The sequence below is a fragment of the Spermophilus citellus genome (genome assembly GCF_964194105.1).
Source record: "Spermophilus citellus genome assembly, chromosome: 3".
NCBI classification, from domain to species: Eukaryota; Metazoa; Chordata; class Mammalia; order Rodentia; family Sciuridae; genus Spermophilus; species Spermophilus citellus.
The window spans coordinates 203,969,367-203,986,544 of record NC_138184.1 but is presented as its reverse complement, the minus strand read 5'-3'; the positions used below and the strand labels follow the sequence as shown (position 1 = coordinate 203,986,544).

Below are 17,178 nucleotides of genomic sequence, written 5' to 3'. Positions count from 1 at the left end.
CTGATTATTTTCAAAACTTAAATAATGCTCAGACTTAGCAGTTTGCCTTGATTCTCTGTAGTCCATGCTAGAAGCACAATCTCATGAACACACACACATTCTCTCTCTCTCTCTCTCTCTCTCTCTCTCTCTCTGCCCCCTAAAACTTTTAAATTATTTTTAAGCTCCACTAAAAACAAAAAGTGTAAGATTCTACATCAACCACAAGATGTCAGTCCATGGTAATCTTCACAAAGCTGTGAGATTACCAGAGGAAAGTGAATGATTACAAAAAAATATGCATATAGCATTCAAACATGAACAGGCCTTGGTGCTCTAGCTATGAGTCAAGGATAATCACGGAAAAAGCGGTTGAGCGTTTATTTGCTTTTGCACTTTCTAATCAGACTAGTTCTGGGAATGTGGTACATCAAATTCCCAGATGTTGCAATTCGGGTCTTAGACACTACTGCGACGGGTTCCAACTCAAAGGAATAAATCTGAAGTTCATGATCTCTTTTTCCAAGCCTTTAAATATTGATAACAACTTTGTTTTAGGTATGGGTTATTTGATTGAGTTGGAATGTGGGCAGCTGCATTGAATAGCGGAGGTAAAGAAAAGAAGGAGTAAATGCGGTATTGGTTTTTTGTTTGTTTCTTTTTAGCTGAGGAGCAGGGTTTGCAAAGTTTAGGGTAAAAGAATGGGGCAATTCAGGGTGTGAGTCACTCTTAAATCCGGATTGGGATTCCTCAATTGTAAATAATAACCAGACCACAAAGAAACTTGTTAATTTTAAAATTAGCTAATTTGTGGATGGGTTTATAAGATTTAAAGCAATCCTTCTCAAAATCTGGGAATGCTTGGTATCATCTGAGAGCTGCAGAATCTCAGGCGCCTTCCCAGAACTACTGAATTGGAAACTGAATGGATTCCAGCAGCCGGTTTTTTTCTAGGCTTTCTCTAGAAAACCCGTGGTAACTTTACCAGTTTGGAAAACTTGGTGATTGTGATGCACCTCGAAGTCTGAGAACCGCTGCTCCAAAGGATGCACGAATGTGCGTTGTTGGGGTAGGAGTTAGGGAGGGGTGTAAGCGCCGGGAGAAGATCTCAAGCAGAGGGCCGAATTATTTGAAAGGAAACTGGGAGGGGCCAGGTTGCAACGTGGGGACCGGGGATCTGAGCAGGAGCCCCGCAGACACGGGCGCCAGCAGGCGGCGCTGGTCGCGCAGTTGACGAGGGGGCGGGGTCAGCCCGGGGCGAGCAGCTTAGGGAACTGGGCTCAGAGCCGCCGGGCCGCCACCTCCAGCACCCACGGCGGCCGGACTTGCCAGACTCACCGTCGGGTCCCAAAGAAGAGCTGGTGAGTCCTTCGAATCGGCCTTGCTGGCCGCTTGCTCCCTGCGCCCGCGCGCCCCCCGCGAAGCCCGTCCCCAGCCCCGGGAGTGGTTAAGGGTCGCACGCCCGCCGCGGTCCGGGCGCAGTTGGCTGCTTACCTCGGCTCCACCCCACCGCAGAGCACACCGCGCGAGTGTACCCGGGGCAGGGGTGGGAGCCGGGGACTCACTGGAGGCCTTTTCACCGGATGGCTTATGAAGTGAGTCCTCAGGTTGGGTTCTGATGGCAAGTTTTCCAACTTGGTAAAGTTCCCACCGGTTTGCACTGCATTGATGAATGGTTGGTACACGATACTTAAAATTGGGCAACTTCGGCTTCAGGTTTCCTAGTAACAGCAAGTTTTTATTAGGTTCTTTGGTCCGACTCTTTTAGGATCTGGGTGTGGTTCAGGTTCCCTCCAAAACAGTCCATCAAGGTATTTAAACATGTCGCTCTAGTCAAATCTACTGAAGGGGGCTTATAGACATAGAATTTACATACACTTCCAAATTCCTTACTCTGTTCTTTTTGAAGAAAAAAAAATCCTAATAGTATCCTGACTTTTAATAAATGGCCATTCATTTAGCATGAATGTTAAATAGGGGAGGGGGCACAATGCTTTTTAAAAACAAAAAACAAAAAAACGATGCAGTGAAGAAAACTACCTTCCCTTCACATAGTTAAATGTCCTGAAGCAAGTGTGCACTTGAAAGGATAGAAGGTTGGAAATGCAAGGCAACCCACAATGTGTTCCAGTCTTTGGGTTTCTTGATATTCTAAATTCTTGGCCATAAACATGAGTTTGTTGGGCTGTGTCAATATTTAGTAGGAACACCAGGCTGCTATCCTGGTACAGCAAAACAGAACAGTCTCATCAGAAATATGCTTCACTTTTTAATAGGAAGAAAATTAGAGAATGTTGGGTCAAGTTCTGGAGTTCCTAACATCTTCACACTGCTGTTTCCTGTTAGGTTTGTTTGCTTGTTTTATGAAAAGGAAAATTTGCTGTAGAACCTCAATTATATATTTAGTTAATGTCTGTTGGAAACCAATATGTTTTGACTGATAATTTATTTTCCTGGTTTCTGGGCACAAAGTGTACTGTGGTCCCCACAGTCATCTCTCTCTCTCTCTCTCTCTCTCTCTCTCTCTCTCTCTCTCTCTCTCTCTCTCTCATGGCCATGGACTTTTTCTTGGCTTTGCTCTTCAGCACGATCTCCCTCCAGGACCACTCTGACTTTGCACTTGGAATCTCAAAGTGGACCTTTGTCAGCAAACACTGCCAACTTGCTAGATGTCCCAGGACTCTGTTTCCCTTCCAATGCCACCATCTTTCCATAAAACTTTTTCTTTTTTTTAGGATACAGCATACTACCATGAAGTTACTTGTTGAAATGGTTGCCTTTTCTCCTGGATTTCAAGATGTTTAAGGGTAGAGGCTTTAGCTCATTTAACTTTATTTTCCCACTGTCTGACATCATTCCTTCCACTATAGTTAATGACTATTGAATAAACATGTGTTTATATGTTATCTTTAACTCTGAAACTCCAAGTTAAAATAGCCTTTAAACATGGCAAATTATTCCTTGTATTTGATTATAGATGGTATTCTGCTTCTAGATACCATTCCAAATTTGCAATGTTGGTTACATCACCAAATAAAGTGAAATAATACTTCCTGACAATAGAATGTACGATTTTTCAGGGTGGCCCAAAGCCTTATTTCTCTTTTTCCTCTTTAGTATCTATATAGAATCATGTTGGTAGATAGTTGATAATTGGCATATGTTTTTACCCAGAATTCTTTCAAAAGCCAGTGATCAACACTCAACTCAAACCAACTGGAGCCAAAAAGGGAATGTATTGACTGTGTAGTTGAGATATTCAAGATCTAATCTCAGAGACTATAGTACTCAAAATATGCCACTAGGACTCTCCTGTTTCTTTTCTACTTCTCTATGTTGTCTTTCTCCTATTAAAATAAAGACATCTTCCTCCTTACAGCATTCGGGCAGGAAAGCATGGTAGTTCTGTAGCATCTCAACTTAGCGTATGCCCATTTCTATGGCCAAAGCCTGGGTGTTACTATAACTGACAACCTCCTGACACAATATTGGAGATAAAAAGGGCATATCTCCAAATAAAGAAAACATTTTACATCAGGAAAAAAATGGAAAGAGACTGTGCACAACCAAAACAACAATTACACGTTATATATCCCTTATCTAATTTCCTTAGGATAAGAAATGTTTTTAATTTTTTGGAATATGTACATATATACAATGATATATCTTGGGGATAGGACCCAAGTCTAAATACAAAATTCATATGCACCTGTTTCATATGCACCTGTACACATAGCCCAAAGGTAATTTTATACAATGTTTTTAATGCACTGGTGATTTGACTGCAACCTGCAACAGGAAGTCAGATATGGAATTTTCCACTTGTAGCATGAGATCAGTGCTCAAGAAGTTTTGGATTTTCGGATTAGGGATCCTCAATCTGTATCCTCATCATGAATGTTCTGAAATTCAAAGATTAATAATATCAGGAAACTGTCCCAGGAGCTCCTCAACAAAGAAAACATTGGCATTATGTAAAAGTGACTCCTTTTTATTCTTTGTAAAGATCTAACCCTTAAAAGTTGGAGAATGTTTTTAAGTATTTTAAAGTATTTCTAGAAATAACTTTACACCTAATAAAGTTTTACAGATGTTCTATAAGCACTAAGAACATACTAAAAATGTAGATGATCTAAAAACACTGGGAAACAGAATGTTTTCCATCAACCGTTGTATTATCTAATCTGTTTTTCATAGAGTATGAACTGAAGATGTATTTGTCTGGAAATAAATTTGGAACTAATAAAAACAGTGAGTAATATTACAACATCATGTTTGTCTTCCTTAAAAAGTGTTACACCAAGCCTGGATGAGGATCTGTGAAAGTGGCTATGGAAAAGATTTCCTTATCGGGTAAAAAAAAATTAAAAAATGACAAAATATCTTCCAAAGGGTTGACTAGTTACTGCAGGCATGTCAATGATCGAACACAACTCAACACCTCCACTGGAAATATACTAGAAATTCCTGTCTTACCAACAAAGCCTGGCCCATTACTCTGGTGGGAAAAAGAAATGACGCTTTGAAAATAACAATTTTAGTCTTTTATTCCATTAATCAGGGCTTGCTTTACTAACAGTATCTGTTCTGTTCCTTGTTTGAAACTCAGAAACATTTCCTCATAAAAATCAATTAATTTTTATGTCAGAAGTCCAGTGTCAATACTGAAGGTCTATTAACATATGATTCTGCCAGTTGCAGTGGCCCACACCTGTAATCCCAGTGGCTCCGGAGGCTGAGGCAGGAGGATCTCAAGTTCAAAGCCAGCCTCGGCAACAGCAAGGTGCTAAGCAACTCAGTGAGACCATGTCTCTCAATAAAATACAAAAAAGCGCTGGGGATGTGGCTCAGTGGTTGAGTGCCCCTGAGTTCAATCCCCAGTACTGCCCTCCCAAAAACTGCACATAATCCTGAAGTATAATTTTTTATCATCTACCTCCATCTCTCATTGATAACAGTGTTATTCTAAAAAATAAATGCATTTCTAATTTTGTTGACCCTTGAGGAGAGTTGGCTTTCCTCTCAATGAGAACCTGGAGTTAAACTTCTAAAGGTAAAAGGTTGGGACACTTTGTATTCCATGTAGACATTGGCAGTTCCTGCACAAAAACTAATTACTACTTACTGAAGAACAGTGATTACTCCTGACATGAATGCACTAGTCTGAGACTCTTCAAATCTGTAAATCAGTCACTTTCTGAATTTTAATTGAAAGTTATTTGCTTTTCTAATATTTAAGTGAGTAAATCCTCCATATCATCCCATCAAACATTAACATCATAAATACAATAGACTTGAAAAGATTACTTATTTTTTATTTTTCTAGGTGGCTGAAGCCATACTATTTTATAGACTTCATGGACAGCAGAAAAGATACCACAAACCAAGAACTTTGGAAAACGAAGCCTAGGAAAAATCTAGAAGATGATGATTTTTTGGTAAAATAATAAAAATAGGGTTTAATAATTAAAATCTTTAAACCTAATTCAAATGCCATTCTGTATCTCCCGGTGTTGTGAAAGTGATTTTCATCCTAGTCTGCTGATATGGGCACTGGGTTCCTGTCACTAATACTGTGATGGTAACGGGCAGTATGGTACATATGAGAGAAATAGTACTTTGACTGATATTCAGGGACTGAGCTGAATAACCTTCAAGAAGTCACTGAAAATTTTGGGCATTGGTTTATCTATAAAGTGAAAAGGTTAGAGCCAGATATGGTGGCACATACCTACCTGTAAATCCCAGTAATTCAGAGGCTGAGGCAGGAGGATTGCAAGTTCAAATCCAGCCTCAGCAACTTAGTAAGGCCCTAAGCAATTTAACAAGACCCTGTCTCAAAATAAAAAATAAAAAGGGCTGGGGTTGTTGCTCAGTGGTTCAGCACCCCTGGTTTCATTCCTTGATACCAAAACAAAAAAGTGAAAGAAAGAGTTGAATGAGATAATCCCTAAGTTCCTTCCAATTCTAACAGTCTATAAAAGAAACATTAAAAAAAATTTAAGTAGAATGCCATATAACATAATTTTGTAAGCAAACATTTTTCTCACAGACACTGTGGTAGCTTACTAAGAGATCACCAAGTAAATCGATGATTCATTGTTCAACCAAAAAAAAATCACTTTTGGATAAGAATCCCTTGTCCCACTTTTGGTCAACCACAGGATTAAATGTTTCTTATTATAATATTTGGCTTAAAAAGAGGCAGAAAATTTTAGTTCCAAACTCTTACCTTTCTGAATTGTTTCAAGTATAGTTTTTAACAGAAATTATTTATCTTATCTTAATCACATAAAATGAAAAAATAATTAAGAAATTATAAACACATACCCTATAAAAGTAACTGTGTACATAAAACAAAATCATTTCTCTTTTCAAGTTGTTTTCCTTGCTGTTCCATAATTCTTCACTCTTAACCAGAGAATTGATCTCAGTTAATTATACTTAGTCTGTATTAACATGAAGAAATGACAGAAGCTATAGCCTTTCTAGATGGAGTAATTAGAATAAGCATTGGATGTAACAGTGATTTATTACTCAAAGTAAAATTCAAATGGTAAAAGGGATCATTTTTTGAACACTGAAAATTATAGAGAACCATGTGAATTAGAGTTACTCTGCATAAAATGAGATGAACAAGATAATCACTAACATCATTTAAAGCATTAAAATGTTCTGGTTCCATATAGAGAGCTATAAAAGTGAATAATAGCATTGAGTGAGAAGCAAATTTATTCATAATAATAGCACAATATGAAACACTGATATTAAATCTCATTTTGAGCTTTTTAAAATTTTTATGTGTATCAGTTGGAGAAATGACAAATTATTCAATATAATCTTCTTTTGAATTGTTGACTACCTAGAAATTCAACTGGATCAAGACTAACTTTCTCAGGAAATAGATCATCTCTGTGGGATTTAACTAGTTATATATAGCCTTTGTTTTACCTTCTGATAGTATATATGTCTATCAATACTTAAACAAATGAGTTTTTTTTAAAAAAAATAAACTATATAAAGCAAGACTACATGATGGAAATTATGGATTTTTATCCATAATTTATCCAGAATAGTCATGACCATATTATTCCTGATCCTTCATGTTTTGAATTAATGAATAATTCACTCTTCAGTGCGTTACCAAGAGTTACCTAGGAACCAATAAAATATTTGCAAAACAAACACAAATATTACAATTTATAAGTTTATTATTTTACCAGAGATTATTGTGATTTTAAAAACCTTTTTTCAATTTTGACTTCTCTGTTGCCATATTCCATTATTTCACATCTTCAAAATAGACACAAGGGCCTATGCTTTTGTGGAGGTATTAGAAGTATGTGTTTCTTTTTTCTTAAAAAAAATGAATAACAGAAATGAATGGAGAATTTCAAAGTAGCCAAGTAGACCTTTAGTCAGTTACATAAACTATGCTATCTTTATCTGACCAATATCCAAAGCAAGATTCTCAATGCCCTTATTCACAGAGAAGCACAATGACTGGGCCATAATTAATTAGATTAAGGAAAATTTAACTGTTTTGTTCAATTTTAAGATATATCTTTTCTCTTTTTTTGTAGACTAAGGACACTGGAGAGACCAGCATGCTAAAAAGACCTGTGCTTTTGCATTTGCAGCAAACAGCCCATGTTGATGAATTTGATTGCCCCTCAGAACTTCAGCACAAACAGGAACTCTTTCCAAAATGGCGTCTGCCAATTAAAATAGCTGCTATTATATCATCTCTGACCTTTCTTTACACTCTCCTGAGGGAAATAATTCATCCTTTAGTTACTTACCATCAACAGTATTTTTATAAGATTCCAATCCTGGTCATTAACAAAGTCTTGCCAGTGGTTTCCATCACCCTCTTGGCATTGGTTTATTTGCCAGGCGTGATAGCAGCAATTGTACAACTTCGCAATGGAACGAAGTATAAGAAGTTCCCACCTTGGCTAGATAGGTGGATGTTAACAAGAAAGCAGTTTGGGCTTCTCAGTTTCTTTTTTGCTGTTCTACATGCAATTTATAGTCTGTCTTATCCAATGAGGCGATCCTACAGATACAAGTTGCTAAAATGGGCATACCAACAGGTAGGATAAAGATGTTGGCAGTATTACTAAACTAAAAAGTCTAAGTCAACTAACAAATTAATCTCTTCTCATTGTAATATCAATACCCCAAGCCCCCATTGAAACCCTGGATTGAGAAAGTTATCTAATTTTTTAAAATTTTATTATAGTCACATTAGGGCTTAGTTGTATAGTTTTATATTAAGAAATGTTCTTTAAGCTGAAAATAAAGTACAACTTTAACAATATTAAAAAAATATTTTGTTGCCGAGAAGGGTGGTGCATGCCTGTAATCCCAACAACTCAGGATGCTGAGGCAGGAGGATCACAAATTCAAGGCCAGCCTCAGCAATTTTATGAGGCCCTAAGCAATTTAGTGAGACCCTGTCTCAAAATAAAACATTTTAAAAAGGGCCAGGATGTGGCTTAGTGGTTAAGGGCCTCTGGCATCTGTTCTCAATCCCTGGTAATAAATATATATATGTATGGATATATATATATATATATATATATATATATATATATATATATATACACACACACACACACACATATATACTAAATATATGTATATATTTATATGTATATATAAATATATGTATCAAATAATATATAATATACATTAATGTGTGTATGTGTTTATTTATTTATTTATTTATTTAATGGACAGGGCCACATTTCAATCCTCTAACACCCTCACAAGACTACTTTTTAATGCTGATTGTTCTTCTGTTTGCAATACCACATTACATTGACTACAATTCCATATAAGTAGACCACTAAATAATTATTAGATAATTAAAATGTATTATATAAATATTATATTAATATAAAGAAAGAAAGAGCTCTGAATTACTCTTAAAGGAATGTAAAAAAAAACAAAGTTACAAATTGTGTAGGCTCATTTTAGACAAAGCATGTATAAGAGATTCACAGGTGAGAAATGAGTGTGGTTTCCGTATTTTCTTTCCTCTTTTACCTTCTGGTAGGTCCAACAAAATAAAGAAGATGCCTGGATTGAGCACGATGTTTGGAGAATGGAGATTTATGTATCTCTGGGAATTGTGGGACTTGCAATACTGACTTTGTTGGCTGTGACATCTATTCCATCTGTGAGTGACTCTTTGACATGGAGAGAATTCCGTTATATTCAGGTAAATAATTTAAATAATCTAGTCCCTCAGAGAGGCCAATTTTTTGTGCTTCTAATATTAAATATTTGACCGTAGCCCATAAAGAATAACAAATGCCTTCCAATATAAATATCCCACACTTGTTCCAGTTAATAAAGTGTTCTCTTGTTTTTTCTCTATTGCTTCTAAATAGGATGCATTTTATAGACATAAATAAAAGGCATCACTAAAAGAAAAATATTCTAACATTTGAAACTTGTTATATTTGCTACCCACCTAATAACTATAATGTGATATTCTAGGAATATCCATGGTTAATAGTTCCTACAAATTAAAAAATTCTTTTACCCATCCCCTGACTTGAGTCATGCCTTTTAAATTGCACAGTTTTATTCTATCTAGGATGAAAAATCTCTCATTAAAAATAAAGACTTTTATTAACCAAAGGTATTCTAATATCTCATTTTAAGACCTGCTTTTCCCCAAGTTACATTTTAGATAGTTTACTCCTTTGAAGTTTCTAAATACTCCTGGGACTCAAAAACTATCTTAGATTTACTTAAATTTATCTCCTAGTGGAAGATTACACTTAAGAAGATCATTGTGCCAGACTTCAGAAGGGGGCCCATATCTGTAAAATTCAAAGGACTAAGTTTAATTCCATCATGAACACTGCCAAAATTGTTTTAATTACATAGCCTTAACTTTCATGGGTGGACATCTTTTGAAATTTCCACAAAGTCAGACATTCCCCACTATCCTTTCTACATATCTGCACATCATATCCAACAAACACATCTAATTAAGCTGGGAAATATCTCTGCATCTGAATTATTCCAATGTGGTTTAGAGATGATACCGCATTCTCTAAGCAAAGTGTTTTCCAAATGTGTATGTTCAGCCTGGAAGCCATTGGAGTTCTCTGTTCCTCAGGAAATGTTTGCCTGCCACATATGAGCGGAGCATAATTTTTCAGATTTAATTAGAGATTCAAACACTGCATCTTAGCAACTGAGTTCATTCCACTGTAGGTACAATACCCAGATTATAATAAGTATACTGTACACATTTGGTAAGATTAATCTGCAACCAAATATGTGTATTTTTCAATGACTAATCTAGTAACTTTTCATTCAGAATTACACTATTATTTACCTAAGAGATTCATATCTGAAAATATAAACTTAACTACTTAATTGTATTTATTGGGGTTCAAGAGTATAGTAATTGTGAGTTAGATTCATTCTGGCAGACTCATGACCATTTCCAGTAAAGTGAATAGAAATCAAAAGCCACCTAGAAGAGCTATCGTGAGAATGCCATAAAATTATATACATGAGCAACTATTTATAAGTACCTAATCTGTATGATGTTAGAGTATTCCAAAGAAAGCTCAAATTTTTCTTTACATCTCTAGATTTTGCTGAAACATTGAAATAATTACAAGTTTTTTCCCATTTCATCTGAATGTTTAATTTTTTTGAAAAACATATTCATTCACTTTAGTATTCATTTACCAAAATCAGAGTGAATCACATTAGTTGTGTTCACAGTTTAATAAGATCATTGAAGTCAAGCTGATATTTGCAGTAATCTTTGGTCAACCTACCTTTATTGAATACCTGAAATGTGCACTTCATGTTGACTTTGCAGTGACCTTGTGATAAATAAGAGTCAGTTTCTGGTTTTAGTTTAAGCAAATGCATTAGACAACGCATGATAAAATAAACATCATAAAAGAGATGAACAAAATGGCAGAGAAAGAAAAGATAGAAGTATTGATCACCTGAGACTAAAAGGAAGACTGTGAATTTTCTCAGTTTAGCCTGGAGATGAGAACATTCCCCAAAAGTGAGGTGATAAGGGGGAATATGTAAAATGCGTAGAAATATGTGAATGGACATTGTTGAGAAATGTGTTAGGAAAACACTAATAAACAAATGGAAGGTTTTCCAAGCAACAGAACAGATTCAGATGAAATAGGATGGAACAAACTCTTATTGAACCAAAATTCACTAAGGTAATTTTGTTTTTCTTTTACAGAGCAAACTAGGAATTGTTTCACTTCTACTTGGTACAATACATGCATTGATTTTTGCCTGGAATAAATGGGTAGATATAAAACAATTTGTATGGTATACACCTCCAACTTTTATGATAGCTGTTTTTCTCCCAATCGTTGTCCTGATATGTAAAACTGTACTATTCCTGCCATGCTTAAGGAAGAAGATACTGAAAATTAGACGTGGTTGGGAAGACGTCACCAAAATTAACAAAACTGAGATGTCCTCTCAGTTGTAGAATTACTATTTACACACATTTTTGTTCAACGTTAACATGTTTTATCATAAACATTTCAAATTTGTATTTGTTAATAAAATGACCACTTGAGGATCCTACTTTATCTCTCTGTTTATGGGTGATGAGTTTGAAATTTGTGTATTTTCTTTCACATTTGATTCAAAGCAAAACAACATTTTTAATACTGATCTTTAACATATTTTCTGTTGATAAAACTAAGCATAACAAAAACAATCACATCTAATTTGTCAGAGTATATAACACTATAAGTGATGAAAGGCCTTAAAATACCAGTCTTTTCTACCTACCAAACATGTATCATAAGTAATGAAAAATATGCCACCTGAATCTACAAGTATATTCAGCACTTATGATTATTGTTTTTTTATTCTCTATAAAAATTTATTCTATTTACTATTATTATTTTAATTGTACATGTTTGGGTACAGTGTGATACTGCACCATATCACACAGTGTATGATGATCAAAGCAGGGTAGTTAGCAATTCCATCTCTTAAATTTAAAAATTGTTTATTAACACATAATTGTTGCACATATTTATGAGGTACGGTATGACTATTTCTACAGAACTTTCTATTCTAACCAGGTTTATTCCTGAAACACTCGTCTCAAAATCAACACAGACTGTGTCTGCACTGACAGACACAGTAACATTAGACGCAAATCCACAGCAGTTGCGTGCCTGCACCCTCACCTGCATGGCCAGGTGCCTGCACCTGTAGTGCTGGGAATGGGAAATCGAGTTCCACCCTTCCTGGAACCACTAAGGAAGGAATGACTCTTTGTTTAGAATGGTAAAGTTGGAAAGGTATGATGTTGATCCAGAAAACAAGGAACTATTTGAGCTGCATATTAAAATATAAGTAGGAGTCCTGCCAACAGAATGGGAGGACTGGTATGTCATGACCCGTTGAAAGGTCTAGTTCAAGTCTTCTGGAACAGAATCTGTGGACAAAACTCCACATAAACTATAGGCGAAGACTGGATGGATCACCAAGGTTGTTGCATGAAATGAAACTGTGTTTGGACTTTGTCCTTCCAGGAATGGGGAAGCCACTAAAAACTTGAAAAGGGCTTAACGTCATCAGTTGCACTTCAGAAAGATCGCTATATACCATAGAGATGAATCTGATGGTGAGAGGCAAAGGATAAAGGAAGGTTGGAAAGCCTTAAAGATATTTAAGAAGACAGTTGCAATATCCTAGGACACAGACAACAAATTTGCAAATGAAGGTCATTGCATGGAAGTTACGAAGAAAAGAGGAGAAATAATGAATATTGAGGACAATTTCCAGAAATTCATGACCAACAGAATATGAGTACAGAGGGAAAAGAAAGTTTTTAGGATGGGACATCTAGGATTCCTTCCACCTGGATGACTTAAAGGACAATGCTATTAAGCAGAATAGAAAGTTCTATAGAAGGAATAGATTTTTTTTAACCAAAACCAGAAAGTGTAGTCTATACGTTGTAAGTTGTTTATAATAATCTCAGTTGTTAAGGGATGCAGTGCGTTGTTTTAGTTTCATGGCACACACATGTAGTTATGAAAAGCATAAGTTTGGACAGAGAGAAGGGAAAGGAAGGTATCTCCCTGCTTCTTTGAAGAGGATTGTTTTCATTTTTTGTGGAACATGGGATGGAGACCACATGTGCTAGATGCGCTATCACTGAGCTGCATCCCTAGTCCTATTCGTTTTTTTAGTTTAAGACAGGGTATTACTAAATTGCCCAGGCTAGCCTGGAACTTGTGATCCTTCTGCTTAGCTGGAATTATAGGTGTGCGTCACCGCACCTGACTAAAAAGTTAATTTTTAAATAAAGCTTTTGATGTGGTTAACACAGTTGTGGAGGATAGTCACACCAGTTCTCCCTGAAGCAGAAGGAACAGCCCCTGGATCCTCGCTGACCTGAGCCCAGTGCCTTCTTCCTTCTCCAAGCAGAGCTGCTTTTCCTGCTCACAGTGATCTACCTGGGCTCTATTTTCTTTAAACATTTGTTCAACAAGGACTTGGGTTTTAAAAAACTGTTGAAATATGGTGTCTTTAGTATTTTAATAATGAGTTACATTTAATGTCTTATGACAATAAAAAAGAAGTATATGATTATGATGTCATTTTCAGGCCATAGTTTATGTATCTGTGGAAGCATGTAAGAAATTATGGCCTATTAGTGCAAAATTTGTAAAATTAAACATACAAATTCATAATAAAAATATGTAATTTTCTTTATTATCACTATGTCTAGAATTTTCTTCCAAGAAAATAAACAAGACGTAATAGCTTTTTTTTTCCTAAAAGCAGTCTTCAAAGTAAAGGTGTTAGAAATTTTCCAGTGTGGATTTAGTGCTGTTTTATTCAATTAATTAGAAGTCCTCTTTCTGTGTGCCAGTTTTTTCAAGTGTTTTCAAGAGCCCTTTGAAGAGGTCACAGATTATTCCACCTTTTATTTTTTTTAAAATAATCCTGCACTTGAATACATTAATAAGTCACTCACTGGTGACCACTGTACATGACCTGAAGCTAAAGTCCAATACCTTCTTCTGGACCAATCGAACTTCTTCAGCTGACTGGGGGTTTTCAGTCCTCTAGTGCTAGTATGTCACATTACCATCATTTCTCACAGATGCTCATTTTAACTGTGCCAAGAACAAGTTAACAGTTCCTGCAGCTATAAAATTACTGAATTGGAAGAGAATGATGAGGTCACCTGAATTTTCTAATCCCTTGCCTGGAGGCATGACCCCACTAAAACGAGGCTTCCCTCAGCAAAATCTTTGTATTTCTGAACAGAATTGAATAGAGAGAAGAGGGAAAATGAACAAAGGCAGCAAAGTTGTAATGGTAAGGAACCTGTTGATCTTAGAACCAAGACTCTCTCCTGTACCTCAGCTGGACATGAATGACTAAGAGTGAAAGAACTGGGAGCTAAGCCCAGGGGTACTGATGATCAAGCCCAGGTGATTGGTGCCTGCTGAACACATGACCATAGGAAATGAATTCAACCCACATCTTATAAATCGAAATTGTACCTATTACAAATGGATTTGCACAGTGAAATTAAACAGCATGAGAACTCAAGGGGTGGGTTTATTTTTATTGAATAGAAAAAAAAAAACCTCTTGATCAAAATCTCTTAACAAAAGCCTATTATGTGTGTCATGGAGGTCAAAGTTCAATTGGGCTGCTGGACCAGGAGCTCTGTCTTTTTGTTACTTCTTCCACCCTGTTCACAAGCCCTTATAACAATGTGGGCTCTACATTCCCCAATTTTGGCAACTAGGATAACAGCTGGGAACCAAAGGTGCTAAATAGTCATTCTAATTTCACAGAGTAGCCAGCTATGGGGTCAGATGGGGTTTGCAGAGAAGTGCTGTAATTTCAAAAGTGCTTCAGCCACTCGCCACTGAAACCACCGACATGTATGGAGGAGGACAGAGGGAAGAAGGAAGGTCTCCTTGGGGAAGTATGTAATGGTCCAGGAGAAACCACGCTCCTGTCTAACCTCCCTAACCTGGAAGGGAGGAAGGCACAGGTTAAACTCCTCCTCACCTACAGTCACCCACACTAAAGAAGATGAGTTTCACCAGGTTTATACACATTTACCCTTTTGTCCACACTTCTTTCCTCCTCTCCAAGCTTCCATTTGTTTTCTTTTTCTCACCACCTGGAAAAGGTTTTTAAAAAAAAAAAAAATGTTGGTATACTTTCTGTGTTCTATAATGGTTGTATACTATAAGAAAAAAATGGGGATTAAAATTGTATTTATTTCATCTTCACTATTGAAAATTACAGCTTAATTGTTGGCAATTGTTTTCTTTCAGACCTGTAGAAAGTCCCACTGTTTTTGATGAAAAAAAAAATCTGAACAGCTTTAGCCCTCCCTGTTCCATTGCACCAGTCTTGTCAAGATCATCAAGAGATCATCTCAGTCCTCATCTTATTTGCTTACCCAGTAACATCTGACTAGTTTTAGGACTCTTTACTGAAACATATTGTTTACTTGGCTTCTGGGAAACCATGCTCTTTACAGATCTTGTTTCCTTTGCGGGCTCCTCTTCTAGTTCCCGTCATCTCATTGTTAGCAAGGGTAACTCAACTTCCTCTTCTTCTCCACCAACACCCACAACATAGCTGATTTCCTTGGGTCCCCGGGCCTTAAATATAAAACATGAAAAGTATGTTAATGAGTTCCAGATTTGTATCCCTAGCCTTCACCTGATCTCTAGGCCTATTATATCTAACTGCCTTCTGATAACCCCTCTTGAAAATGTGAAAAACATCTCAAATGCAAAATTTTAAATTTAAAATCTTAATTTCCTTCCCATTCTCACCCATTTACTCCAGACAGACTCCAAGGGTTATCTTTAACGCTGCTCTTTACCTCATATCCATATTCATTTATCTTTAAATTCTATTGGCTGCACCAGCAGAATACATTCAGCTTCCAACTGCATCTCATCACTGAATTTTCTTGGTCCAGGCTGCTGTAATCCCTCTCCTACGATTCCTGCAGTAAATGTCCCAACTGGTCTGTCTACCTGCTTCCACTCTTGCTCCCAGCCCCTTATACCACCACCAGAATATTTTTCCACCCAGCAAGCAGTGTGATTCTTCAAAAGCATAAAGGCTGTCATTCCATTCCTCTGAACAATCCCCTCTAATGCTTTCCAATAAAATTTAAAATAAAACACAAACTCTTTACCCTGACCTGAAAATTCCTAAAATACCTGGACCCTGCCCACTTTTCTGAATCCATCTCTTAGGCGCTTTACCTCACTCAGCCACTCCCATTACACTAGTCTTCTTGCTTTTGCTCAAGCACAGACTCATTCCAGCTGAGGGCACAATGGTTTGGAATATCCTGCCTACATCTCAATTTTCACATGATAACTCTTCTGCATCACTCACATATATGTTGAGATGTCATTTCTTCAGAGTAACCTCGCCTCTGTAATCCCATGGACTTGGGAGGCTAAGGCAGGAGGATCAAAAGTTCAAGACCAGCCTTGGCAATTTAGCAAGGCCCTAATTAACTCAGCAAGACTCTGTCTTAAAATAAAAATACGAAAAGAGCTAGGGATGTGGCTCAGTGGTAAAGCACCTCTGTATTCAATCCCCAATACCAAAAAAAAAAATTTTTAAAATGAAAAAATAAAAACCAAGTGACCTCTCCTGATTACACTATCTAAAATAGTTATCTTCCTGTACCACTCTCTACTCTTCTTACTGGCTTTCTTTTTTCATCTTATTCATGACAATATTCTCACACCCTAGAACAGAGCCTGGCACAGAGTAGAAGTTCATATTTGTTGGGTATTCATATGTGTTGAATATTTGTTGGATGACTGAATGAATGAGGAATATGGTTACACTACTAGTAAATAACTAAATAATTGGTGGTTAGAAAACAAAAAATGACTTAGGTAAGTGTAAGGGTATCAAAATATAGTCTAAAGATCAGTAATCTCAGCATCACCTAGGAGCTTACTAGAAATGCAAATTCTGGGACCCCACTCCAGACCTCTTGACTCAGATGCTGGAGGTAAAGAGAGCAATCTATGTTTTGTCAAGCCCTTCCAAAGATGTGTATGCATGATAAGTTTGAGAACCACTGGTTTCTGGAATATGTTGCAACTGATCCACTGCCTGTTTGTAAAAGCAAAGTAT

The 17,178-nt window shown here is 36.6% G+C and overlaps 1 protein-coding gene across 5 annotated transcripts; it reads left to right on the top strand.

The window, feature by feature from the left end:
- Nucleotides 1–1,225: 1,225 nt before the first annotated feature.
- STEAP1 (STEAP family member 1) lies at nucleotides 1,226–11,581 on the top strand. Of its 5 annotated transcripts, XM_081285125.1 has the most exons (7): nucleotides 1,258–1,340; nucleotides 2,715–2,786; nucleotides 4,177–4,230; nucleotides 5,306–5,417; nucleotides 7,563–8,075; nucleotides 9,044–9,208; nucleotides 11,231–11,581. In XM_081285125.1, exons 4-7 carry the CDS (start codon nucleotides 5,337–5,339, stop codon nucleotides 11,486–11,488), a joined length of 1,017 nt encoding a protein of 338 aa, XP_081141251.1. In that variant the 5' UTR covers nucleotides 1,258–1,340; nucleotides 2,715–2,786; nucleotides 4,177–4,230; nucleotides 5,306–5,336; the 3' UTR covers nucleotides 11,489–11,581. The 5 variants fall into 5 exon arrangements, with proteins under 5 accessions (XP_081141250.1, XP_081141251.1, XP_081141252.1 ...); XM_081285126.1 differs by lacking the exon at nucleotides 2,715–2,786 and having other exon boundaries at nucleotides 1,283–1,340; XM_081285127.1 differs by lacking the exons at nucleotides 2,715–2,786; nucleotides 4,177–4,230 and adding an exon at nucleotides 4,675–4,762 and having other exon boundaries at nucleotides 1,290–1,340.
- Nucleotides 11,582–17,178: the final 5,597 nt, after the last annotated feature.